Source organism: Schistocerca serialis, chromosome 4, assembly GCF_023864345.2.
Source record: "Schistocerca serialis cubense isolate TAMUIC-IGC-003099 chromosome 4, iqSchSeri2.2, whole genome shotgun sequence".
Classification (NCBI taxonomy): domain Eukaryota; kingdom Metazoa; phylum Arthropoda; class Insecta; order Orthoptera; family Acrididae; genus Schistocerca; species Schistocerca serialis.
Genome location: NC_064641.1, coordinates 300302111 through 300326967, shown reverse-complemented (window position 1 = coordinate 300326967; position 24857 = coordinate 300302111). Strand labels below are relative to the sequence as shown.

Below are 24857 nucleotides of genomic sequence, written 5' to 3'. Positions count from 1 at the left end.
TCCGTAGAGTACAACATTGTCTGTGAACAGCCTCATGGAGCTTCTAACATTATGCACTAAATAATTTATATCTGTTGTAAATAGTAATGCCCCTCCTTCGGGGTACTAGAAGTTATCTTTACATCAGTACCAAAATAGTTTCATGTTTTTGCCAATAATTTTTGGGTAAGTAGTAGTAAATTTCAATGACAGTGCTCACAAACCAATGGACTTCAAGAGCAGACTGACAAGAAGTCCACAGATACGGCAATTGCAATGGACTTCATGGCCACTCACGGCCGTAAAGATCTAAAAGAGTACAAATTTGTGCTTAATAATAATAATTGAAGAATAAATGAAAACTCTGACACAAGAGAAGCCACTAATTAAAGCAACACAATTTGATGCTGCAAGTTGAGCAAAAATATGAAAGGTAATATCTGTAAAGCTTTTGATTAGCTTTCCTGAAGCTGACAGGTATAGCATTGACGTTACATGCAGCACACTGATAAGGAATTGTACACACACCTGCTCTCCATAAAATCAAGTTATCTGTGACAGAGCTAATGAGTGTGGCTATCCTTGGTGCTGCCAGAAAAAGAACTTTGACTTTATGCTTAAAGAACATATGATCATACAGACAAACCACTTTGACCATCGTAGAGACTCCTATGTGGAGGACACAGAAATAGTCATCCATGATGTTGAGAAGCAGCTGAAAGAGTTGAAAACAAGTAATTTGCCTAGTCTGGATGTAATCTCAATTTGGTTTTACAGAGTACTCCTCAGCATTGGCCCCATACTGAGCTTCCATTTATCAGGAATATCTCGCCCAGGACAAAGTCCCAAGCAATTGGAAGAAAGTACAGGCAACTCTTGTACTTAGGAAGGGTAAAAGAACAGACCCACATAACTACAGACCAAAGTTCTTAACATTGGTTTGCTGCATAATTCTTCAGCATATTCAAAGTTGAATACAATAAATTTCCTTGTCTGCAAATCAGGGCATATTTAGAAAATATAGCTAGTGCAAAACTCAGCTTGCCCTATTGTCACACGATATCCTGCAAACCATAGGTGAACTGCAAATGGCATTTCATATTCTTAGATTTCTGGAAAGCTTTCGACATCATGCCCCACTGCAAACTGTTAACTAAAGTCCAAGCGTATGGAATAGGTTCCCAGATACACAAGTGGCTCAAACAGATCATAGGCAATGTAATCTATAATGTTGCCCTGGATGCTGAACATTCATCAGACAAAGGTATTGTCAGGAGTGCCCCAGGGAATTATGAGAAGACTGCTCTTGTACATAAACATTCTGACAGATACATTGAACAGCAACCTGTGACTGTTTGTTAGTGATGCTACAGTGTATGGGAAGGTGTGTTCATTGAGTGATGAATGGCAGCTTGCTCCAAGTATAGAAAAATGTAAGTTAATGTGGATGAGTACAAGAAAAAATCCTGTGGTGTTCAAATATAGTATTAGCGAGCTGCTTGACAGTCATGTTGATCAAATATCCAGGTGTAACGGTGTAAAACTAAGGTAATAGAATCAGTATGTGAGGTCAGTAATAGGGAAAATGAATTGTCAATTTATTATGAGAATTCTAGGAACATGTAGCTCGTCCATAAAAGTGACTGTATATAGAACACAAGTACAAGCAATTTTTGATAACTTCTTGTGTTTGGGAGACCCAACAGGGTGGAAATTGAGATGTACTGCTAGATTTGTTACCAGTAGGTTTGATCAACATGTGAGTGTTAGACGTGCATTCTGAACTTAAATGGGAGTCTCTGGAGGGAAGGAGATGTTCTTTTCGCAGACACTACTGAGAAAATTTAGAGAACTGGCATTTCTGGTTGACCGCAGAACGACTCTACTGTTGCCAGTGTAAAATTTGTCCAAGGACCATGATGACAAGATAGAGAAATCAGGGCTCGCGCAGAGGTGCATGAGCAATCATTTTCCGCTTGCTCCATTAGCAAGTGGAACAGGAAATGGAATGACTAGTGCTAGCACAAGGTACCCTCTGTGTGCATCATATGGTGGCTTTGGAGTATGTATGTAGATGTAGTCATATTTTGGGAGATAACTGTAGGAAGGCCAAGAACTTTGAACCTTTCCTCTTCAGCTTCTTGAGGTGAGGCATTCACCTTCAATTTGAATTTCAAAGTTTTGCAGCTCCTTTGTGGTTGGTAGCCATTTAAAAAAAAAAAATTAAATGTTCTTGTTCTTTCTGTAGATTGTCCTCATCAACAATAATATATACATGTCCTTCAGTCATATCCTTTCATCTTAAACTAAAAGATGCTTGTCTTGTGGCAGATTCTCCAAAATAGTAGTCACTAAATATCATAACACAAATGTCAATGCTTATTGAATGAGAAAAATGACCATGATTCAGAACTATTATATTTTGTAAGGAAATCTTTTTAATTATAGTAATTGGAAATTGTGTGTAAAGTATCAGTTTCCCTCTAAACATTTTACAAGAGGAGTGGAAATGAATTAGCTGTACCAGTTTAAGCTAGGCAACTTCAAATGATGGATGAATATTACTGAGCCCACTGGATGATACATTACCCCACTGAGAGATAAGACCGTGTTGTTTCCCCGTGGTGCTTTCAGCTTCATCATTTAACCAAAACAAAAAGTTAACACATTCCTTAATTTGCTTGTTGTAACAGAGAATGAGCTTTACAGAAGTCACAGATTATCAGTGTTGTGTTTCATGGAAATTACTGCAGGATATTGTCAATCAAGATTGGCTGAATTTTTTTGTTTAACAGGTTCATCATTGCAACTGAGTGGAAAACATATGATATAAAAGTTGTTAAAATTTTTTGTTTTACCTGCACATGCATTACTTCTAAATCAGGAAAAAATAATATGAAGATCTCATTCCATTGTTAATCAATATAAAGTTTATGTAATGAGTAATACTTACAAAATAATGAGAAAGAGGGGGGAAAAGTCAGTGAGTGGAGTGAAGAATCTGAGCAAATACTCTGACGATATACCATTTCTGTGGTTTGAACCAGCCAATGTCTGTGACAATTTCCAAAATTTTTGTTGTTTAGTTGCAGTTTAGGGTTACAATTTTTAAAGACTTGCATTGGGAAATACAACATTTAGTTTTCTGTATGAAACGGCCTTTTAATGTGCTACATCGGACGTCTTGTCGTTTCCCTGTCACCTTATTACAAAACAAATTCCAAAGCCTTCTACCTCATTTAACATTCCATCAAAATTTGTCACCTTATTACAAAACAAATTCCAAAGCCTTCTACCTCATTTAACATTCCATCAAAATTTAGCTGAATTGTCAATGTTCGGTTAGAAGTAGCAGGAAACTGATTTTGTGTTTGTGACTTTTGTCTCCCATGACTTGTCATTACTGCTCACAATTTGTGCAATAAATGTGATATGGAAATAAAAAATGTACCTCTTGTCAAAAACTTTGAATTTTGAGTTATTGTGATGTTTATGTTCAGCTTTAAATTCTGAGCAGCTTTGTGCATGTGTGTGTGTGTGTGTGTGTGTGTGTGTGTGTGTGTGTGTGTGTGTGTGAGAGAGAGAGAGAGAGAGAGAGAGAGAGATATGACAGGTTGAATATTTGTGATGGAAAAGAGATGTTTCAACATAATGCATTTTAAAGTTTCACTTTATTACCATTGTTTAATTGGACATATTTAAGAAATAAATTGTGCATATATATTACTAATAAAATGGCCTTTTTCAAATGGTACAGAGTTTTTTTAGGTTAACATTACATATAATGCGATTAACCCCTTCCGGCCTAAAACTCACTGCAGTGTACATGAATTTAAAAACCAAGTATATGGGCTTCAAGTTGAGAGAAAATAGTGCAGCCTGTGCTGCTTTCTTTTGGCAGAGTATTGTTATTTTTATCCTATGCTATGGCCAACTGCAAATTGGCAAGATCTGTTGGCATTTATAATTCTGATACAGAAAATGACCACTTGCTTCATTTGGTATTATTGTAATCACAAACAAAACTGCTCTGAGCTCCTCAAAATGCTTATAAAATTAGGAGATGCTTTTTGTTGAAACATTGCATACACAGCTGTAAAATTTTGAAAAGAAGCCTCTTACCGGCCAGTGTTATTTTCTGATAACAGCAAGAGCTCCGTTCCAGAAGACTGGAATTCATTGTTTGTAATTATGTTATTGACTCCGTTGAATTCAAACAACTTCCAAATTAATAAAAGCCTGTACCGAATGAAGGAAATTATTATAACTTGCAAAAAACTAAAATGGGATATTTTAGACATTATTGAACATTTTTGCTTGTACTGAAAATTTTACTTCTCCAACAAGAGATCCCTTTTCACGAATGTAGAAGTGTATAATGTTTTCACCTACTGACACAGTTCTTCTGTATTTGAGGTTTTCTTTCAGTTTTTGTCCTTATATTTGTCATGCTGCCAAATTAGAACCAAATAAACTATAACTAAATAAAATATGTAAGAGAATGATACACTCATAATTTTCCTGTGCCATTCATTGTAGTGCTGTGTGATGGTATGGGATTCTTCCATAACACAAGTGGTAATAATTCAGTAATATGCACATGATCAAATAAAATGATTGGATGGTTACTAAAATACACATTGACAACAAAGTAAATGAGGAACTGCCCAAAAGGAAAACAAAAAGAAAATATAACATTGGCAGAGTTAGGTTGCTGGACCAAAGAACAATACGGACACTTTTAGTCATTATCCACAGGCGGTGCTTCCCACAAAACTCCCCCACGGTAGATTAGAGCTCCAAGAATTTGCAAGTATTTATAATGTAGCCATCGGCCTGATCTACAGTAAGTTGCTGAAGTGTCTGGCTCTTTCTGTGAGCTTAGTTGCTGAAGTGTCTGGCTCTTTCTGTGAGCTTAGTTGCTGAATTGAGGATGACACTTGGTTGGGTTTGGTGTCATTGATGTAGAGTCCCAGGTTTCCTGCTGGTGTGAAGGTGTGTTTAATGTAAGTGGATATGTTGGTTTTACCCTTTCCTGTGATACCATTAGTCTTTGCTATTACAAATTATTTGCACCATATGTTCATCATATTTGATAATTTGGAAAGATTCAGAGTATGCCAGTTGTAACAGTGGGCACACTGCATCTGTCCTTAACATCGCCTGTGAGCATGCCACTCAGCTTTTGGCTGTAGTAGGTGGAAAAGTGTACCCACCGGTGCAGTTTTTTTCTGTTGGTATAACAACGTACTTACATCTGAACCTGAGTCAATTATAAAGTAGCAACGATTGCTTGCCTGCCTACAGCATATAGGCAGTGCAATAATGTAAAAAAAACCTGCTTGATTTGGTGTGTGGGGTCATGATCTATTTATGGGTGATAACTGGACCAGTTTTGAGTGCCATGTCATCGTAAAGTATGCTTATATCGTAGATGATACTCCCTGGGCTAATGATGGCGCCCTCATTTATGACTGGGTGCATTTGTGGAACGTGTGGCATTTGTTGAGTAAGATGTGCAACTTCTCTGATCTGCTGAGAGGGGGTATTGACAGTGAAGGTGATTTAGGCAGCTCTGCCAGTTTTGCAAAAGGAAGTCTGGGATTGCAACAAGTATAACCACTTTTCCTCATGCTTGGTGGTTGATCACAGCACCAGAAGATAGCTTGGGCAGTGAGTTCTTGAGGCCGCATGTTGGCCTTGGATCCATACTTGTGAGGAAGTTCAAGCTGTGCCTGTTATGTTGAGTTGTTTCTCAGAAAGGTAGGCAACTGTGTGTTATTAATCTTGGTCTACATCTGTTACTAATGTGGAATGGATACTGCCGAGAAAAACTGCATGGTGAAGCAATTTGTGACCTTTACACCTTCGGTATTGTCAGAGATGGTTAGTGAGGCTGATTTATAATGGTTCACCATGATGGACAGGTATAGCTGCCGTTATTGGAATAACAGTTGACCGAGCTCAAATAGCGAGCTGATCAGTTAGCAGTGGTAGAAACTGCAATTGATCGAGCCTGACAGTACCATTATTTTCTGTACCAAATTGATAGTATTCTTCGATATTCTCCGTGTGTTTGATTGATTTAAGTGTTTTGTGTGCTGGCTAGATGCATGTGCATGCCCTGACTTGTTTGTTTGTTTTCCTTTTTTTAATTATATGGTGTTTAAGATTGTAGATTTTAAGGCTATCTAATTGTGTGATTTATTTGTTGTAATACTGGTCACTGTTGTCTGGCTTTACAATTACTGTGGTTTCGAGGGCATTACTGACCGGTCATCGTAGTCCCTGTCAATTTGATGTTACCAGAGCAAATAAGCTGTTTTAAGGCTATTGGCTAGGATCTAAATCTCGCGGAAGTTTTTAGGTATTTTCTATAACAAGGGAAAAGCAATTTATGGAGACTGGTTTCTGAACGTTCTTGGAGTTAAAGTAGCAGCATTGATAAGGAGGGGGAAGAGAGTTGGAATGGAAACTGCCAGGGATAAATTTATGTGCCAGTTGTTATTGATAATGTTTTAAAAGACTCAGAAAAAATGTAAGCAAGAAACACTAGTATTTATAAAATTTAATACTGTTATGACAATTAATTTAAAAAAAGCAATGACTGATAATTTTGAAGGCTGTGAAACAAATAAGAAATTACAGCAGGCCGAATAACTATACAGCTTCAGTTAAATTCACAATCACCACAGTTTGCACAGGTGAATTACTGCATTAAAGAATTATGTTAAGAAACTAACAAAGAATTACAGAAAAGAAGTCACTTGCCATTTTTAAAAGGAAACTCATCAGAGATACCCAACAGCTGGGTGAAATAGCCACTTGCAACGAGCTGCATCTAAAATGTCTTAACTGGGTAAAGGCAAATAATCTTTCCCTTCCTCCTTGAGAGAGAGAGAGAGAGAGAGAGAGAGAGAGAGAGAGAGAGAGAGAGAGAGAGAATTCAGAACCCAGTCACCATAAACTGCTTTTCCATTGGTACAGACACTATGCAAAAACAAATACATGGATCTCGGCCGACAGCCTTTCATGAGCTCATTCACTGTGGTAACATCAAATTGACTGGGACTTTGATAACTGGCCAGTGAGGCCCTCAAAACAACAGTAAATATAAAGCCAGACAACAGTGATCAGCTGCAACAAGTAGAATACACAATTAGGCACAGCCTTAAAATCTCCAATCTTCAAAATCCGGGCAAGCACATGCATCTAGCTACTACACATAACTCTTAAAATCAGTCAACTACCTAGGAAATACCAGTTAATACTATCAACTCAGCACAGAGAATAATATACTGTTAGAATAGCCCAATTGCAGTTTCTTACATTGCAAACTTTTCAGCTCAATGTTTGAGCTCAGTCAACTATTATTCTGGTGACGATGGCTATAAATGTCTGTCTTCGAGAAGTATTATAAATCAGCTTCACTAACCACCTCCAACAACATTAGATGTAAAGTTCATAAATTTCTCACCATACAGTTTTGCTTGGCGGTACCCATTCCACATTCATAATAGATGTAGACTAACATTAATAATGCTGGACTGCCTTCCTTTCTGAGAAACAGTTCCACATAACCAGTACAGCTGGAACCTCAACACAAACATGGTCAAAGGCTAAAACACAGTCACTACCCAAGCTGTCTTCCAGTGTTGTGACCAGACAGCAGACACGAGGAAAACTGGTCATACTCATTGCAATCCCAGATGTCCTTTTGCAACACTGGCAAGTGTAATGACCATCAATACACATACTCACATGGGACAATTTTCTTTGTGCCGTTTGGCGATCCATTTGATTCTGCCAGCAGAATGAATGATTATCTTCTTTACTTTACTTGATGCGGGTCCACTTGCTTACTGCCAATAACTGGTACTGAAGTGTGTCAAATATTATAAAAAGGAATGTTGCCACTTACCATGAAGCGGAGATGTTGAGTCGCAAATAGGCACAACAAAAAGACTGTCACAGAATAAGCTTTCAGCCAACAAGGCCTTTGTGAAAAATAGGCAACAGACGTATACACACACTCATGCAAATGCAACTTGCACACACATGACCACAGTTGCTGGCAGCTGAACCCAGGCCGGTTGGCTGAAAGCTTATTTTGTGACAGCATTTTTTTTTTTTTGTGCCTATCTGTGACTCATCATCTCCACTGTATGGTAAGTAGCAACTATCCTTTCCATAATATTGTCATGACCAAAACCATTGGACTGCTCAGGCATCAAATCTGGAAACTGCCACTGCAAATTTTCTGTGATCACTAGGGAAACCTTTTTGCACGAGTGCCAAGTCCAACATAGCAAACCACAGTATTGATTCCTTGGATAGGAATTTCAGAACTTATACTTTCACTTGCAGCATGGAAACTGTGCTAGTTTTGGGGACCAAATTACTGGTCATATTTGTTGTCTGTTTGCTGGAATAACTTAAGGTTGTGTGTTGCAGTTAGAGTTTGGAGCTCACTAACGTGCTTTGCAGATCATCTTGTAGGCATAGGAACTCTTTCCATTTGAACCCCGTTGAAGTCATGATGCAATGTGATTGACTTTCTTCATTGACTGTGTTCCAAGGGTTGCTGATTTATATGATACTTCCATCACGCAATTGACAATAATTCAGTAACACATATATAATCAGATAAATTGATTTTGTTAGGACTATTATGGAAATATACCTTGACAGTGGAATTGCCAAAAAGGTAAACAAAGAGAAAACATAACATTACCAAAGCTAGGTCGGTAGACCAAAGATCAATATATACACTTAAAATAATTACCCACAGATGACACGTTCCACAGTGGTATGGAATTGTAAGCAGGCGCTCTCTCTCTCTCTCTCTCTCTCTCTCTCTCTCTCTGTCTGTGTGTGTGTGTGTGTGTGTGTGTGTGTGTGCGTGTGTGTGGTCGCGCGCGGGTGCAGTAAATGGAGACTGTGTAGAAAAGAGATAAGTTTCAATGTGTCACTAAAAGGAAGTATTGTGACTTCTTAAAGAAATCAGAACACTTGGTTTAAATGACTAATTGAAAAATACCTCTTTTTTTTTTTTGCACAGTCTCAGATTTTGTTGACTTGCTCAGATCTGGATATTTTGGTGTCTGTTTATTTACCATCAGTTACTTACTTCGTAGAGGCACAATATTATTTTTCCATTAACATTCTGTATATGTATTTGCTGCAAAAGGTACCATTAATCATAGCGTTTATGAAGTCTGTAGTAGACTTGAAAGTGATTAAACATTTCATATGATGGAAATATGACCAACTCACTACTAGGTACTCTCTGAACTTACTACCTGTTGTAGTTGTATTTATGCTTTGCCGGAACAAGAAAGTAGGTGCAGTTCGTTTGGAAGTATAGATCTTGACAGAACTTTAATCCCTATAATTGACAATGTTTTTGGAGCCTGAAAGTATGTATATATAAACCACTGCCTTATTTATCAAATGGAGTACAAAACTGTTTACAATTAGAAAACAAGTTATGCTGTGATTCAGTATTGGTTTATTGAAGTTCCTGTGTTTAGTTACAATGGAGTTGAGACTATTCTTGCATAATTTTAATTTATTAGATGCATGATTACCAGTGTTCAGTGATAACTACAGTTAGTGTCCCCTTCCTGGTCTAAAAAACTGAATTAGTTTGTCATCATCTATGTCCTTCATTCATATTTTAATTCCTTTGTTTCATTTTTGTTCTAACAGTGTTCTATTTATCTTCCAGTATGCAGATGATTGGCAGGAGTGCGGCGACAAGAAAATTGTATCAGAGTACACAGATACTTTCATTCAGGCAGTACATCTCCTGCTTAACCTGTGGTAAGTGCATATTTATGATTCTCAAATGTTATATTATAACAACATTTCTCATCCCATGCAGTAATTCCCCTGACCAGTGGTTCAGGGTGACTTTCCTGAAATCTACCCCTTTTCTTAGACCTCTCCAGTCCTTGTTCTGCCATCGCTTGGTGAGTAGACTTTTTTAATTATCCAATTAAAGACTTGTATTATGTAATTATTCACAAATTTATCACTTTTATATGCCTGAAGATTTTTATTCTTGAAGATCTCCTGTCCAAATATAACTTTAGCTTGAGTTTCGCAGTGGTTAGCTCACTTGACTTGCATTCAGGAAAAGTGGTGTTCACATATCCATCTAGCCAACCTGATGTAAGATATTTAAGATTTTCGTAAATGACTTAAGCTAATTACAGGATGTTTCCTGTGAAAAGGACATGGCCAGTTCCTTCCCCTTTCTTGTCTTAACCAAGTGTGTTCCATCTCCAGCGACTACCGATGTGCATGGTACAGATCTCAGCATGCCAGCCTGTGTTTTGTGCCTTGGGCTAGCTTACTTCGCCTGCCAGGCTCAGCCCATTGCACTGTACTTTCAGAATATTCATCACGTCAACCTGTTGCTCTGCTGTGGCTGTTAAAATATAAAGGGGGAGGGGGGGGGGGGGGGACAGAAGTTTTTGGTGTTGTGTACTACATGTTCCCCACTGTGTGTCAGTGGAGTTCTAAATTGTCGGTATGTTTTGAATTGCCGTATTTAGTATTAAGAAGTATAATTGGAAGAACCTGTGAAGAGTAAAGCTGTTGTGATTGTTATTGGCATCACATACACTCTTTTCATGATAAAGATGTGATCAAAAGTATCCGGACACCCCCCAAAAACATAAGTTTTTCATATTAAGTGCATTGTGCTGCCACCTACTACCAGGTACTCCATATCAGCGACCTTAGTTAGTAGTCATTAGACATCATGAGAGAGCAGAATGGGGTGCTCCGCGGAACTCACGGACTTCGAACGTTGTCAGGTGATTGGTTGTCACTTGCGTCGTATGTCTGTATGCGAGATTCCCACACTCCTAAAGATCCCTAGGTCCACTGTTTCTGATGTGTTAGTGAATTGGAAACATGAAGGAACATCTACAGCACAAAAGCGTGTACGCCGACCTCGTCTGTTGACTGACACAGACTGCCGATAGTTGAAGAGGGCCGTGATGTGTAATAGGCAGACATCTATCCAGACCATCACAAAGGAATTCCAAATTCGTGAGGATCCACTGCAAGTACTACGAACATTAGATGGGAGGTGTGAGAACTTGGATTTCATGGTCGAGCGCCTGCTCGTAAGCCACATATCACGCCGGTAAATTCCAAATGACACCTTGCGTGGTGTAAGGAGCGTAAACATTGGACGACTGAACAGTGGATAAATGTTGTGTGGAGTGACAAATGAAGGTACACAATGTGGCGATCCGATGGCAGGGTGTGGGTATGGCGAATGCCCGGTGAACATCATCTGCCAGCATGTGTAGTGCCAACAGTAAAATTCGGAGGCGGTGGTGTTTGGTGTAGTCGTGTTTCTCATGGAGGGGGCTTGCACCCCTTGTTGTTCCGTGTGGCGCTATCACAGCACAGGCCTACATTGATGTTTTAAGCACCTTCTTGCTTCCCACTGTTAAAAAGGAATTCGGTGATGACGACTGCATCTTTCAACATGATCGAGCACCTGTTCATAATACACGTCCTGTGATGGAGTGGGCCGGCCACAGTGTCTGAGCGGTTCTAGGCGCTTCAGTCCAGAACCACGCGACTGATATGGTTGCAGGTTCGAATTCTGCCTGGGGCATGGATGTGAGTGATGTCCTTAGGTTAGTTAGGTGTAAGTAGTTCTAAGTTCTAGGGGGCTGATGACCTCAGATGTGAAGTCCCATAGTGCTCAGAGCCATTTGAACCATTTTTTGTGATGGAGTGGTTACACTACAATAACAGCCCTGTAATGGACTGGCCTGCACAGAGTCCTGAGCTGAATCCTGTAGAACACCTTTGGGATGTTTTGGAACACCAACTTCGTGCCAGGCCTCATTGACTGACATTGATACCTCTCCTCAGTGCAGCACTCCATCAAAAATTGGCTGCCATTCCCCAAGAAACTTCCCATCACCTGATTGAACATATGCATGCGAAAGTGGAAGCTGTCATCAAGTCTAAGTGTGAGCCAACACTATATTGAATTCCAGCATTATTGCGCATCTTGCTAGAGGTAGAAAGTAGGTGAACTGGCACTGCTGCAAAGAATGAAATTAATCACAATTAATTAACCACTGACAAACTCCCGTGCATAGTTGATTGAAATGACAATAAAGGAGGGATATCTGCAGGACTTTGCAGACAGATATAGCACATAATACAGCAGAGGGAACAGGCTGGTAAGGTACATCAACCTGACTGGATTGGCTATGCGAGCTGCATTCAGCTGCACAGTACTAAGAGTCATCCAGTCTGGCTTGTGTACTGTATGGGCTAGACTGTGAGGCAATACTAGGCAGACTGAAAAATACAACGTGCAAAACTCTGCCAGTAGCCTCATTGTTCGAGTATGTTAAACTCTAATTCTTCATATTTCTTTCCAAATTCACTAGCAAGAACTTTAGTGCACTTGTTGTAGTTGAAATACAAACATTGAAAGGTGACAGGCAAAATCTTAGGAAAAGAATACCAAGGCACTTCCTCTCTCTAGCTATAGGAAAAACATGCATACGTGCATGCATGCCCACACACACACACACACACACACACACACACACACACACACACTTCCTCGGACGATTTCCAATGTCTGCTAGTGGTAATAGATGGATTATTGTTCGCAATGATTATCTGACACACTACGCCATTACAAAAACCGTGAAAACAGCTGAAGCATCCGACGTAGCCAAATTTATCGTGGAAGACATTGTATTAAAACACGCTGCCCCAAGGCCATTAATTGCGGATCAAGGGAAAGATTTTAAATAGAATCTTGTGACAGAGATAACCGTCGGTGCAACATTACTCATCACATGACGACTGCCTACTATCCGCAAACTAACGCCTTAATAAGACCTTGGCCAACATGCTATCAGTATCGAGCAGAGCAACTGGGATGAGGTGCTACCTTTCATGATGTTTGCCTACAACACTGCCAAACAAAACACCACAGAATTTATGCCATTTTTCCTGGTGCATGGGCGTGAGGCGACTTAAGACAATGGACACTGTGTTTCCATTACATCCTGATGACGTGGACGATGGCTACGTAGGCCAGGTGTTAACCAGAGCTGAGGGAGCTTGGTGGTTAGTTTGACTCCGCACGCTGCAGGCTTCGATTGCCGAAGACATGACAGGAGCCACCGCCCTGTTGTCTACCAGCCTCGTGACCTCTGTATCTTCACTCCTGTTCGGAAGGTTGGCCTCTCAGAGAAGCTCCTCAGGTGCTAGTTTGGATCTTATAAGGTTGTAATACAGTTGTCTGACATTACTTATGAAGTTGAAGATTTCGACATCGACACAAGACGACAAAAGGTCAATGATATGGTCCACGTTCTTCGAATGAAGCCCTATAAGGATCCTGCAACCCAGGGTAAATTCGAAGCTCCAGCGATAGGCAACAAGCAGAAAGATGACGGAGAGCGTAGCGGCAAAAGAAGTTCTAAGAAGATCACCGCCAAGGCAAGAATCAGGAGTCGGAGTATGCAGGACTGATGACTCGTTCCCAGAGTACGAGGACATAACACTGAGGTGCTGTTCTCTGTCGCAGAGTTCAATGTCGTAGATGATGCTGAGTAACACCGTGCTGTAGTTGTTATGATACTAGACTGTTGCATGAAGGGTTTGTGAGTTCAAAACTCACCTGAACTGTACAATTTTAATTTCTATATTCAGTTCGAGTACATTCTAGAAGTAAACACAAATGTCAAGAATCATTGTACTGAAATGAAATGTTCTGTAGCCGTATATCTACTGTATGTGCTCTGGCCGGAGGCAGTTCGCTCCGCACTCTTGTATGTGCAAGTGCTGAACAAACCTTCGTTAAGTGAAGAAGTTAGTGTTTGTCATTCATCTAATTACATCTTCTTCTATGTGACATTATCTGTGGATTGAAGCATTCAGAGAACTCTTTAAGAATGGCAAGTAGCTTCTTCTGTTGTTCCTTAGTGAGATCTGGTGATAGTCGAGCTAGAAGATCTTGTCTCACAGTGGTAGCACTGACTTCACCCACAGATTCGATATGGGAAGTTTCTATGACGCTCAGCTGTTCTTCAATTAACGGCTCAGCGTATGCTATGCACATGCGACTAGGAGGGGTCTGTGGTTCTCGGCGACAGTGAACTATCCACAATTCACCGAATCCATTCTTAAACGAGACACCAGAGACTGGGATGACCAAGTTATTCTCCAGTGGTATGCTCCTCTTATATTCCACTAAAAGATCCATGGGTTTATGCGTGGTGTGACACATGACAATTACCTTTCTAGTGCTGACTGCAGGATAGATCACTTCATCCAGCACACAGTCTTCACACACTCGGGTGCGCATCTTCCTGTCCACAGTATCTCATCTCATCCAGCATAATCTTCGAGTGACCACAACCTGTAAGTGCCGGAGAAGCTATAAAAAAAGTCCCATCCGAGAATGATGTCATGACTACACTCTTGTAAGACGATGAATCCTAAGGGCTGTGTATGGTCACTTATACCCACAGGAATGGTACATCTTCCTGTAAGTGTTACATATTTCCCATTAGCCACCTTCAGCAGAGATGTTTTGTTGTCGATGAATACGGTTTTCTGCAACTGGCGACGGTACTTCTCTTAAATGACTGAATATGATGCTCCAGAGTGAACAAGAGCTTGTGCAGGTCAGCCAGCCATGAGGATATTGCCGTGGTTTCCTATCATTTTTGTAGTGATCTACAGCGGAGGATTTTTCTCTTTGGCAGCCTCACCTCCAAGGAAGGTCGCATCCTATAGTTTTTCAGGTGGCGGTGGCTAGATGATTGGCTGGAGCTTCTAAACGGCGGTGGAGACCTTGATCAGTGTGTTGGTGAGCGTCCTCTCCAACTGCTAGCTTGCGGCGATTGTGACCTACATCGTCCTGCACCCACATCTTCTGGTGGTTCATCTTTGTCGTCCCGGAGTCTTTCTGGGCAATAGCGCACCACATGTCCCGTTCATCCACAGTGGTAACATACTGGTTGGTTATCCTGGGTCCTCCAGACATCAGTCTTCCTTGGTGCCCAAGCAGGTTTCTCATGTGGCATTGAAGGAATGTAACTCCACCTGGATCTCGACCATTTTAAAAGGAAATGAAGGATGAGAGATTGGGTTCAATGTCTTCCACTTCCTCCTTTATGACCTCTTGAAGTGTGTCGGTTTGTTGCTCGCCCTGCAATCCAAGTGTCTTCTGAACATCCTCTCTCACTATATGACAAAAACACTTCTGAAATCAGTTGCTTCCTCCATCACAGACATCGATACGACATTTGGAAGCCATTCAAACTTCTTGTGTGTGATTCTTTTTTGATGCAGTGTTTCGATATACTGGCACCATTTTATGAAGTCGTCTGCTTTTGAAACCACCTTCAGGAGAAGGGCTTGATACATGTCCTCAGAAGCACCCTTCGTGAGATGTGCAACATTATCTCCCTCCTTCATTCTAGGATCCACTATTTTACACAGCACCAAGATATCTTGAACGTAGGATGCTGTAGTTTCTCTGGGACGCTGTGCCCTGCACTTTATCTGCAGCCTTGCACTTCTGTCGTTGTGTGTCACCAAAAACTTGTGCAGTTCTGCCTGGAATACTTCCCAGCTTGTGTACTGCTACTCATTGTTCTCATACCCTTGCTTGGTAGTGCCCGCCAAGTAGAAAAATACGTTAGCCACACATAGTGTCATCCCATTTGTTAAATTTGGCTGTCTTCCTATGTTGTGGTTGGTCTACTGCTGCCAACTCCTGGAGTAAACACAAGTTGGAAAATTAGCCAGTGCTTGTAGATTGAAACACTCAAATTATGATTCCAGTTCATTTTCCTAGTCCATATCGCTTAAAAATTATTGTAATGTAGGTATCTACTATTGGATAATAAGCATTGTGTTAATCTTCTGGAAGTATTTGATCCTATGGTGACAGGTGGAATGCGTTGTCAAAGTAAGAAACAGTAAAGTGTGGCCGAGATAGGTAAATTTTGTGTGTTTGTGCATGATTATGGCCACTGACATAAATGAAGACTACTATTTTGAATCATTTTTATCTCCATAAGGTATTGTTTCTTCTTGTCTGATTTCTCAAATGTATCTGGAAGTTTCCTGGAGGGGATTTATAGACTGTTACAATTACAAGAGTAGTATTCTGCAATAAAAACCCACAACACAAACATCTAGGTTCTGATCTACACAAAACTGTTTGTATCAATAGTTTTGAATTTATTCATAACTTTTACATATGTTGCAACTCCTCCATTTTCCATGTTCACCCTACACAAAGATGACAGTTTATAGTCCCATATATTTAATTTTTCTATCCCTGTCATTACCTGGTGTTCAGAGAGACACAATATCTATTACTTCTGAATTTTTCACATCTTCTAGATATACAAGGTCATCTACTTTGTTTGTTCAACCCCCTAATATTTCTGGTGAAACAAACTATTTTTACTTTTCTGGAGACTGTTACCTATGTTATGCTCCTGTTCCGTTCTAAGTTTTTTAAAGACTGTTTGTCTGCAAACTGACTCCAACCTATAAAATATTCTCTCCTTGGCTGCAGAAACCATGGAAACCATGGAATATTACCATGTGTATTTGTGCTGCCCCCCCCCCCCCCCCCCACCCCCACCCCCACCCCCACCCTACACTTTCTGCAAGTTGCTCAGCTAATCTGTCCTTAATGCTTCTGTTCAGGTGCAACCCATGATTTGTGAATCTCTGTCTCTAAATTGCAGCAATGGTTACAGCACATCTAAGACTTTATTTCAGTCATAAGCAATTGTTGTTGTTCCGTTACCTGCACAAATTTGCCCTCGGTAGCTGAGCCTCCATCGAAACTGACTAAAAGTGGATGTTGAAAGTAGGCTATTATCAATATTGAGTCTGCACCAAGGTTACAGTGCAAGAACTTTAATTCCATTTAAATGTTTTTTTGTTTACAGAAGTCCATACAGAATGGACTAGTTAATGTTTCTGATATGTCACATCCTTTATATTGCAATGTAACACAAAAAATAATAATTAATAAAGAACAACTACGTTATGTGAAGATTTGTTTTGTACGTTGTAATGGATCTGGGAGATGTGTTATTTTCTACTGGATTTGTCGATACCAAATTTAATGTGGGAAGTTGGTAATGTTTTCTTATATTTTTGTCAGAATTTTTTTATTGTAATTTGCCTTATTTTATGTTAATTTACTTATATTTTTGAGAGTGACAGCATATTGATTACTATTAGTAGATGTGACGAAGAATATCAATGAGACTGATTACAAGTGGAAGCTTGTGTGTTGTGTAAAATCTCTTTGACGCTGGAGTCGTCTTTGACTGTAGTCAGTCGGCAGTGAACTCTTGGTGTGTGTTGATGGTAGAACAGTGTACAGGTCGCCGTTATAAATAATTTGCTAGTGACAGGAAGAAATGAATTATGTTACTATTTTTTTATATAAACTTTAAGAAGAAACCACATTCGAAGAAATGTTATTTGAAGCACCTAAAATGAGGCAAACGCATTGAACCAGTTCATTTCTGCAGCCGACGAAACTGCATTGTGGAATCATACTTCCACTAGACAACTGAAGCCAAGACAAATATCATCTTGTAACCATTTCACAGAAAAGGTTCTGTCACAAAATATGCCAAATTTAAGTAAATAAAAAATAGTGAGCATATTTCAACTGGGGACTGTAGCCGGGATATTGTGTTCACGAGATCTTCAACAGTGCTATGAGGAAGAAAATTTTTGTGTGTTAGTACCAGTTTTCAGAATGTGTGTTACAGTATTTGTATTCATCGGGAAGTAAAAGTTTTGGAGAAGAAATGTTTCGGCAAAGAATATCAAGAATTTTGGTCAACAATCACATGGATGGAAAACGTGGATTTGCAACACTAGAAGTGTGTTCCAGATAAGTCACGAAGCCCTCGTATTTTGTTAAATCAATCTTTTTATCTTGTTTTGTATTGTTGTGTATAAATTTTTTTTCTTCACAATGACTTATGAGATTTTCGAGAGTATTGTGCCTAAAGTAGAAAGTAGTAATTTAATAGAGTTCGAAAATCAGGACAGGTCAAATGAAACAGAAAGAACCGATCAATTTGATTTAAAAAGTTTTCTTGTAAATTTCACGAAAGTAATTAAACAATCAGTTGACGACAGTAAGACTTACTTGGATGAAAAAATTGATAACATTTTGTTGCAAGTCCAAGCAGTCAATACCCAAGTGGGTGATCTTTCGAACAGAGTTGGCAGTGTTGAGGAAAAAATTGAATCTGTGGAAGCAAAAGCAAATGAAATGCTAAATTGAGCGGTGAAATTAATACTGTAAAAAATGAGTTACTGGCAGATAGGGAAAGATTTTAATGATATAAAAGGGGAAATTAAAAATTTGGATGAGAACAGAAAAGTTTTAGTAAAAAATGTAGAACAAAAAACTGACAATCGTTTGGTTACTCTGGAAATATAAGTAGAATCCAGTGATTTAGAAAACAAAAAATCTGTCAAAGAACTTGGCGAAAAGCTTGAAAGTTTTGACATTGAATTTCAAAGCAAAAATCACAATGTCAACACATGCAATCTTGTATCTAATATTCCAGTGAAGCACTTTTCGGTAGATGGACCCTTACATCCTGTTGATTTTATGCAGTATTGTAAGGATTGTTTTTTACCTCACTCACCAGATGATACGAAAATTAAATTTGTGAAAAAATTCTTGGAATGGGAAGCTTTTACTTGGGCATACCAGATTGTAACTGTGGGGATGACCTTTTCAGAATTTGAATCAAAATTTTTGGGATTATCTTAAACAAACTAGAATCAAAAGTGAATTTTTGAATGGGAGAAACTATAGAGACTCAGATGGGAGCATGAAACGATTTTGCAAAAGTGAACTTAAGAAACTTATTCATTTAACAAAACCTTTGGATGACTTGATCAAAATTGATACCTTAAAGAGAAGATTGCCATCAGCAATGCAGTTGAGTTTAGTTCATTGTCCTGATAGTAAAGTTGAGCAGTTTCTCAATTATATTGAAAAGATGGATAGGGTAACAACAAGAACACACAGTGGGTTTACTCAGAAAGGTAATTGTCAAAATTGGGGAAATGATAACTTTCAAAAAAGGGAACAAATCCATTATCATGGTGTTGGTCAAAGTTCAGGGGGATATAACAATTTTCAAAAGAAGGTCCATAATTTTCATCCAAAACAAGAACAATATTTACACGGAAATAATCAACAAAATAGAGAACACTTTAGGGATCAAAATCACAGAAATTATGCTAGAGATCAGTACAACAGAAACTACCAACAACCAGGTAATGTTTGGCATAGGAATGGGACAGAAATGTTGATCAGAGACATTGGCAGAACCACAATCAGTAGTTCAAACAGGAACAAGTTGTAATTCAGGAAATAAAAAACGAGTAGATGCCCCCTTGAAGGTCCGCAAGGTTGAGGCAGAAGGTGAGCATGATGAAAGGACCAATGGATATGACTATCATAAACCCAAACATGACAGTTCCAAACCTAAGCTATCACATGAGGTTATTAGTTGTTACTTATTGAAAAAATTTCAAGAGGAAAATAATGATGATATTGATAAAGATAAAATTTTCAGTAAACAAGAACATACAGTAGATAAAAATAATTGTGATTCATTTAATTTGACAGAGTTTTACACTTGGGCAGAAAACAACAACACTTTGTCAGATGATGTAATTTGTAGTAGTTCAGAGACGTGTGTGAATGAAAGAGAGAATGCATGCTGTGAGAATGAAAATATTGGTGAAAGGGATCTGGTAACTTAAGAAAGGAGAAATAATATTTTAGGGGATAATTTGAATGTGTATGACCTGAATATGTATAATGATAATGATGTTGATGATAAAGTTGATAATGATGATAATGGTGTTGATGATGTTGAGGAAAGGTGTTTCATTGGTTTAAATAGGGAGTTGGGTACACGCATGGTTGAAAATGGATTAAATAGTGAGAATATTATAGAAATTCCCGGGGATGTTATCAGGATGAATAAAGCTCGCAAGCAGGGTGTATGTGAAAGTGTGAATTTTGATGTTGTTGGTAAAGAATCTGACTACACAAATAATGACACATGTATAACTTCTAGCCTAAGTGAAACATTTACAGATACTGATTACACACACACACACACACATTTCTTATGAATCTATGGCTGAACAGTAAAACTATTTCTTTTGACAAGAACTTTAGAAAGATGCTTATTAATGTATCTGAAACTATATGTCCTGAGTGGTGGAAAAAGATGGGATGTTCTATTTTTGAAAAGCTGAAGGATAAGTACTTCAGTAGTATACAATGTGATTTGGATGAAAATTCTTGGCTGTTTGAGATAATAGAGAGTACTAATGACAGTTTTGTCTCTTGTGCAAATTTTATAACTGTGACAAATAATACATGTAATGATATACCATATGATTCTGATAAGTATAGGTTTAGGGAAATTGAAAGTGATTTATTACATGAGGATACAGGTTCTGAGAAAAGTGATCAGTTTTGCAGTCCTTATATAGAAGTTCAAATTGGGTCATGGATTGGTAAATGTTTAATTGATACAAGAAGTGAGATCTCGGGAATATCTGAAAGGTTAAGCAAGAAATTGAAAGCGGGGAAAGATTATATTGAAATGCCACTTGTTGGGGTAAAGATAAAAGGTGCTACTGGGAAGAGCAGTAAATTGGTAAAAAGCCAGGCTTTAGTGACATTTTTAATTGAAGGCAAGTTGTTCACACATGGATGTTTTGTAATTCAGGAATTTAATGAGGATTTTCTTTTGGGTATGAATTGGATAGTAAAAGTAAATACAGCATTTGATTGGGTTGGAAGAAAGCTTTTGATAGAAACTAGTGAAAGGGAATACATTCAGACAAAATTTGTGAACACACTTGGTGATCAGAGTAATGGAAATTTTGACAGTATCAATTTACTAAAAGAAAATAGATTGGAGAACATTGAAATTCATAGATTTGTTACTGATGAAGTTGAATTTGGGAATTTAGTAAATTTGAAAATTTCAGAAACACAAAATTTACCTGGGGAGCAAAAACAACAGTTAGAAAATCTGCTGTGGGAATACAATGATGTTTTCAGTGACATACCTGGTAGGGTAAAGGGTTATCAGTGTGAGCTTCATGTAAAGCCTCATGAACCATTTTTCATAAAACCATACAGTATTGCAATATCAAAAAACCTGCTGTTGAGAAAGAGCTGAAAAAGATGGAAGGATGTATTATAATAGAAAGGAGTATCAGTGCATATAATAATCCTCTAGTAGTGGTTCCGAAAAAAGATGATGGAGTATGATTGGTTTTGGACTCTAGACACTTAAACAAAATTTTTTTCAGACAGACAGACCATCCTGAAAATATTGATGAGTTACTCTATAAATTTACAGATATAAAATATATGTCAAGTTTGGATCTAAATTCGGATTTTCATCAGGTACCACTTTCAGTTAATTCTAGAAAATATACTGCTTTCTTGTACAATGGTAAGAGTTACCAATATTGTGTTGTGCCATTTGGGTTGAATTCTTCTGTTTCCGAATTTATAAGAGCTTTGGATCATGTACTGGGGCAAGAGCTTGCATCTAAACTGATAATTTATGTAGATGACATTTTGGTTACAGGGCAAAATTGGGAGGAACATTTTTCGATTTTGAAGTCAGTTTGTGAAAAACTTAGAAAAGGGGGGATGCCATTGAAATTAGAGAAATGTAAATTTGCAGTTTCTGAATTAAAATTTTTGGGCCATGTTGTCACAGACAAGGGAATTTTGGCAGATCCAGAAAAAATTAAATCAATTTCAGAAATTCCTATTCCTAAGGCTAAAAAACAATTAAAGTCATTCTTTGGGTTATGCGGTTATTACCGAAAACATATAAGTGATCAGAGTCCGAATGCACCATGTTTAAGTCAATTACTTAAGAAAAACACTGTTTGGGTTTGGGATGAAAGTTGTCAGGAAGAGTTTGATAAAATTAATCAAGAGTTGAGGAAGCAACACTTATTACACAGACCTGATTTTAATTTACCATTTTGTTTGAATACTGATAGCAGTAATTATGGGCTTGGAGCAGAGTTATTTCAAGAAAGAGTAGAGAATGGAATTAAGATACATTGTACCATAGCATTTGCAAGCAGAATGTTGCTCAAGCATGAAAAAAATTATACAGTCACAGAGAAGGAACTTTTGGCAATTCACTGGGCTTTTACAAAATTTAGAATTTACCTTATTGGACATAAAACCATAGTATTTTTGGATCACAAAGCTTTGAGTTACTTACAAGAGTGCAAATTATACCACAGTAGATTGACCAGATGGGCAATATTTCTGCAACAGTTTGACTTTGAAATCAAGCACATAAAAGGTTCTGAGAATGTAGTAGCTGATTCACTTTCAAGGTTACCAATTGGGGGAGAAAAGGAGATTTTTGAACAAGAGGAGGAAAAGCAATTTAAAATTAAATACCTGAAAGGGGTGGAAAATGAGAAAACAATTAGAGCTATGTGCAACAAAATTAGAAAAAATCAAAATTTAGATCAAAGTTGGAAATTAATCAAAGAATGTTTAGGCAAGAAGGGGTATGAGAAACTTGATAAATTTTACAAATTACATAAGGGGATTTTATTTCGGAGAACAGATGTAGATTCTGATAATTGGAAACTGTGTTGGCCAGAGGCAGATGCTGAAAAGCTGATCATTTACATACAAGAAAGTTTTGGTTATTGTGGGATACAGAAGTGCATTCAAAAGATGCAAGAAAACGTTTATTTTTACAATATTGGAAAGAGGTAAGAAAAGAATTGGCAACCTGTGACAAATGTCAGAGAGTTAAAGTGAGCAATCTAAGATGTGGTGGAGAGATGCAAAACATTATTCTGGAAAAACCTTTAGATCTTATCGCAGTGGACTTATATGGAATGTTACCAAAGAGTAAAGGTCGTCACTGTTACATATTTGTTATGGTAGATGTATTTTCAAAATTAATTAAACTGTATCCAGTGAAAAAGCTACTAGCCATGAAATTATAATAAAAATTGAAAGAGATATTTCGCACAGGTGCGTAAACCAAAAGCTATATTATCAGATAATGGTTCACAGTTCACCTCCAAAATTTGGAAAAAGTTTATTGAAAGATCAAAATTGAAGCATATACTTATATCTGTTTATTCTCCATCCACCAATCCTGCAGAAAAATATATGAGGAAAATTGGGAGACTTTGTAGAACCTATTGTAGCCATAAACATCCAACCTGGTTTGAGCACATTCGAAATTTTGAAGATATTATGAATAGCCTACAACATAGTTCCACAGGATTTTCACCGTATGAGATTATGTTTAATATTAGACCTCCAAATCTTATACCAGAACTTACTGAATTTCCTAAATGTACACCTTTAACTATGCAAGAGAGAAGATATTGTCAGGGAAACTATGAGGAAACAAGGGGAAAAGAGGAATAAAAGACATAACGATAGGGTAAAATTAACCACTTTCAAAATTGGGGATCTTGTTCTGGTCAAATCTCATGAAAAATCAAAAATGTTAACTTCAGAAATTAAAAAATTCTTTGATATCTATATTGGGGCTTTTGAAGTCATAGAAAATCCACATCCTAATGCTTATCGTTTGGTATACCCTAAGTCAAAGAAATTATTTGGTCTCAGGAATGTTGTCTCTTTGAAACTGTATAAACAGAAATCATAATTTCAAAAATTTAAATAACCTATTATCATCTAAAACAGAAGTCCTCCACTGGAATATGCTTGTTAGAACAAAACTACCTGTACAACCAAGTATGTATATTTGTCATGTTAATTTCTTTACTTGAATTTTTTTGTGTATGAGATTGATGGGGAAGTATCATTGCAACAACAGCCAGGAACAAGTCCACAGATTCAAAGAGTCTAAATTTGGAAGAGGTTATCAGACTGCATCATTAATGTACTAATTGTGTAATACAGACCCATTACTGAGTGTGGTCGGGATTTTGTTGTATATGTTCATAACAACAAAAGCCCTGGGGAGCAGTTGTAATGGATCTGGGAGATGTGTTATTTTCTACTGGATTTGTCGATACCAAATTTAATGTGGGAAGTTGGTAATGTTTTCTTATATTTTTGTCAGAATTTTTTTATTGTAATTTGCCTTATTTTATGTTAATTTACTTATATTTTTGAGAGTGTCAGCATATTGATTACTATTAGTAGATGTGACGAAGAATATCAATGAGACTGATTACAAGTGGAAGCTTGTGTGTTGTGTAAAATCTCTTTGACGCTGGAGTCGTCTTTGACTGTAGTAGTCGGCAGTGAACTCTTGGTGTGTGTTGACGGTAGAACAATGTGCAGGTCGCCGTTATAAATAATTTGTTAATGAGTAGGAAAAAATGAATTATGTTACTATTTTTTTTATATAAACTTTAAGAAGAAACCACATTCGAAGAAACGGTATTTGAAGCACCAAAAATGAGGCAAACGCATTGAACCAGGTCATTTCTGCAGCTGACGAAACTGCATTGTGGAATCATACTTCCACTAGACAACTGAAGCCAAGACAAATATCATCTTGTAACCATTTCACAGAAAAGGTACTGTCACGAAATATGCCAAATTTAAGTAAATAAAAAATAGTGAGCATATTTCAGTGTCACCAAACCACCACCACCACCACCACCACCACCACAAATTACCATTAACTTTAGTAAAAAGTATTTTTCTAGCCTTAACATTGTATACCAGGCTTAGTTTTTTAAATGAGTTTATTCTGCTAAAAAACACAACAATATTA

The 24857-nt window shown here is 37.9% G+C and overlaps 1 protein-coding gene across 1 annotated transcript in view; it reads left to right on the top strand.

Annotated features, from left to right (window-relative positions):
• LOC126473945 (HEAT repeat-containing protein 3) overlaps window positions 1-24857 on the top strand; it is a 289729-nt gene that overhangs the window by 135410 nt on the left and 129462 nt on the right. Inside the window, exon 4 of the mRNA XM_050101306.1 lies at window positions 9710-9804. Within this exon, the coding sequence (XP_049957263.1) occupies window positions 9710-9804 (95 nt within the window). The remainder of the gene's footprint in view (window positions 1-9709; window positions 9805-24857) is intronic.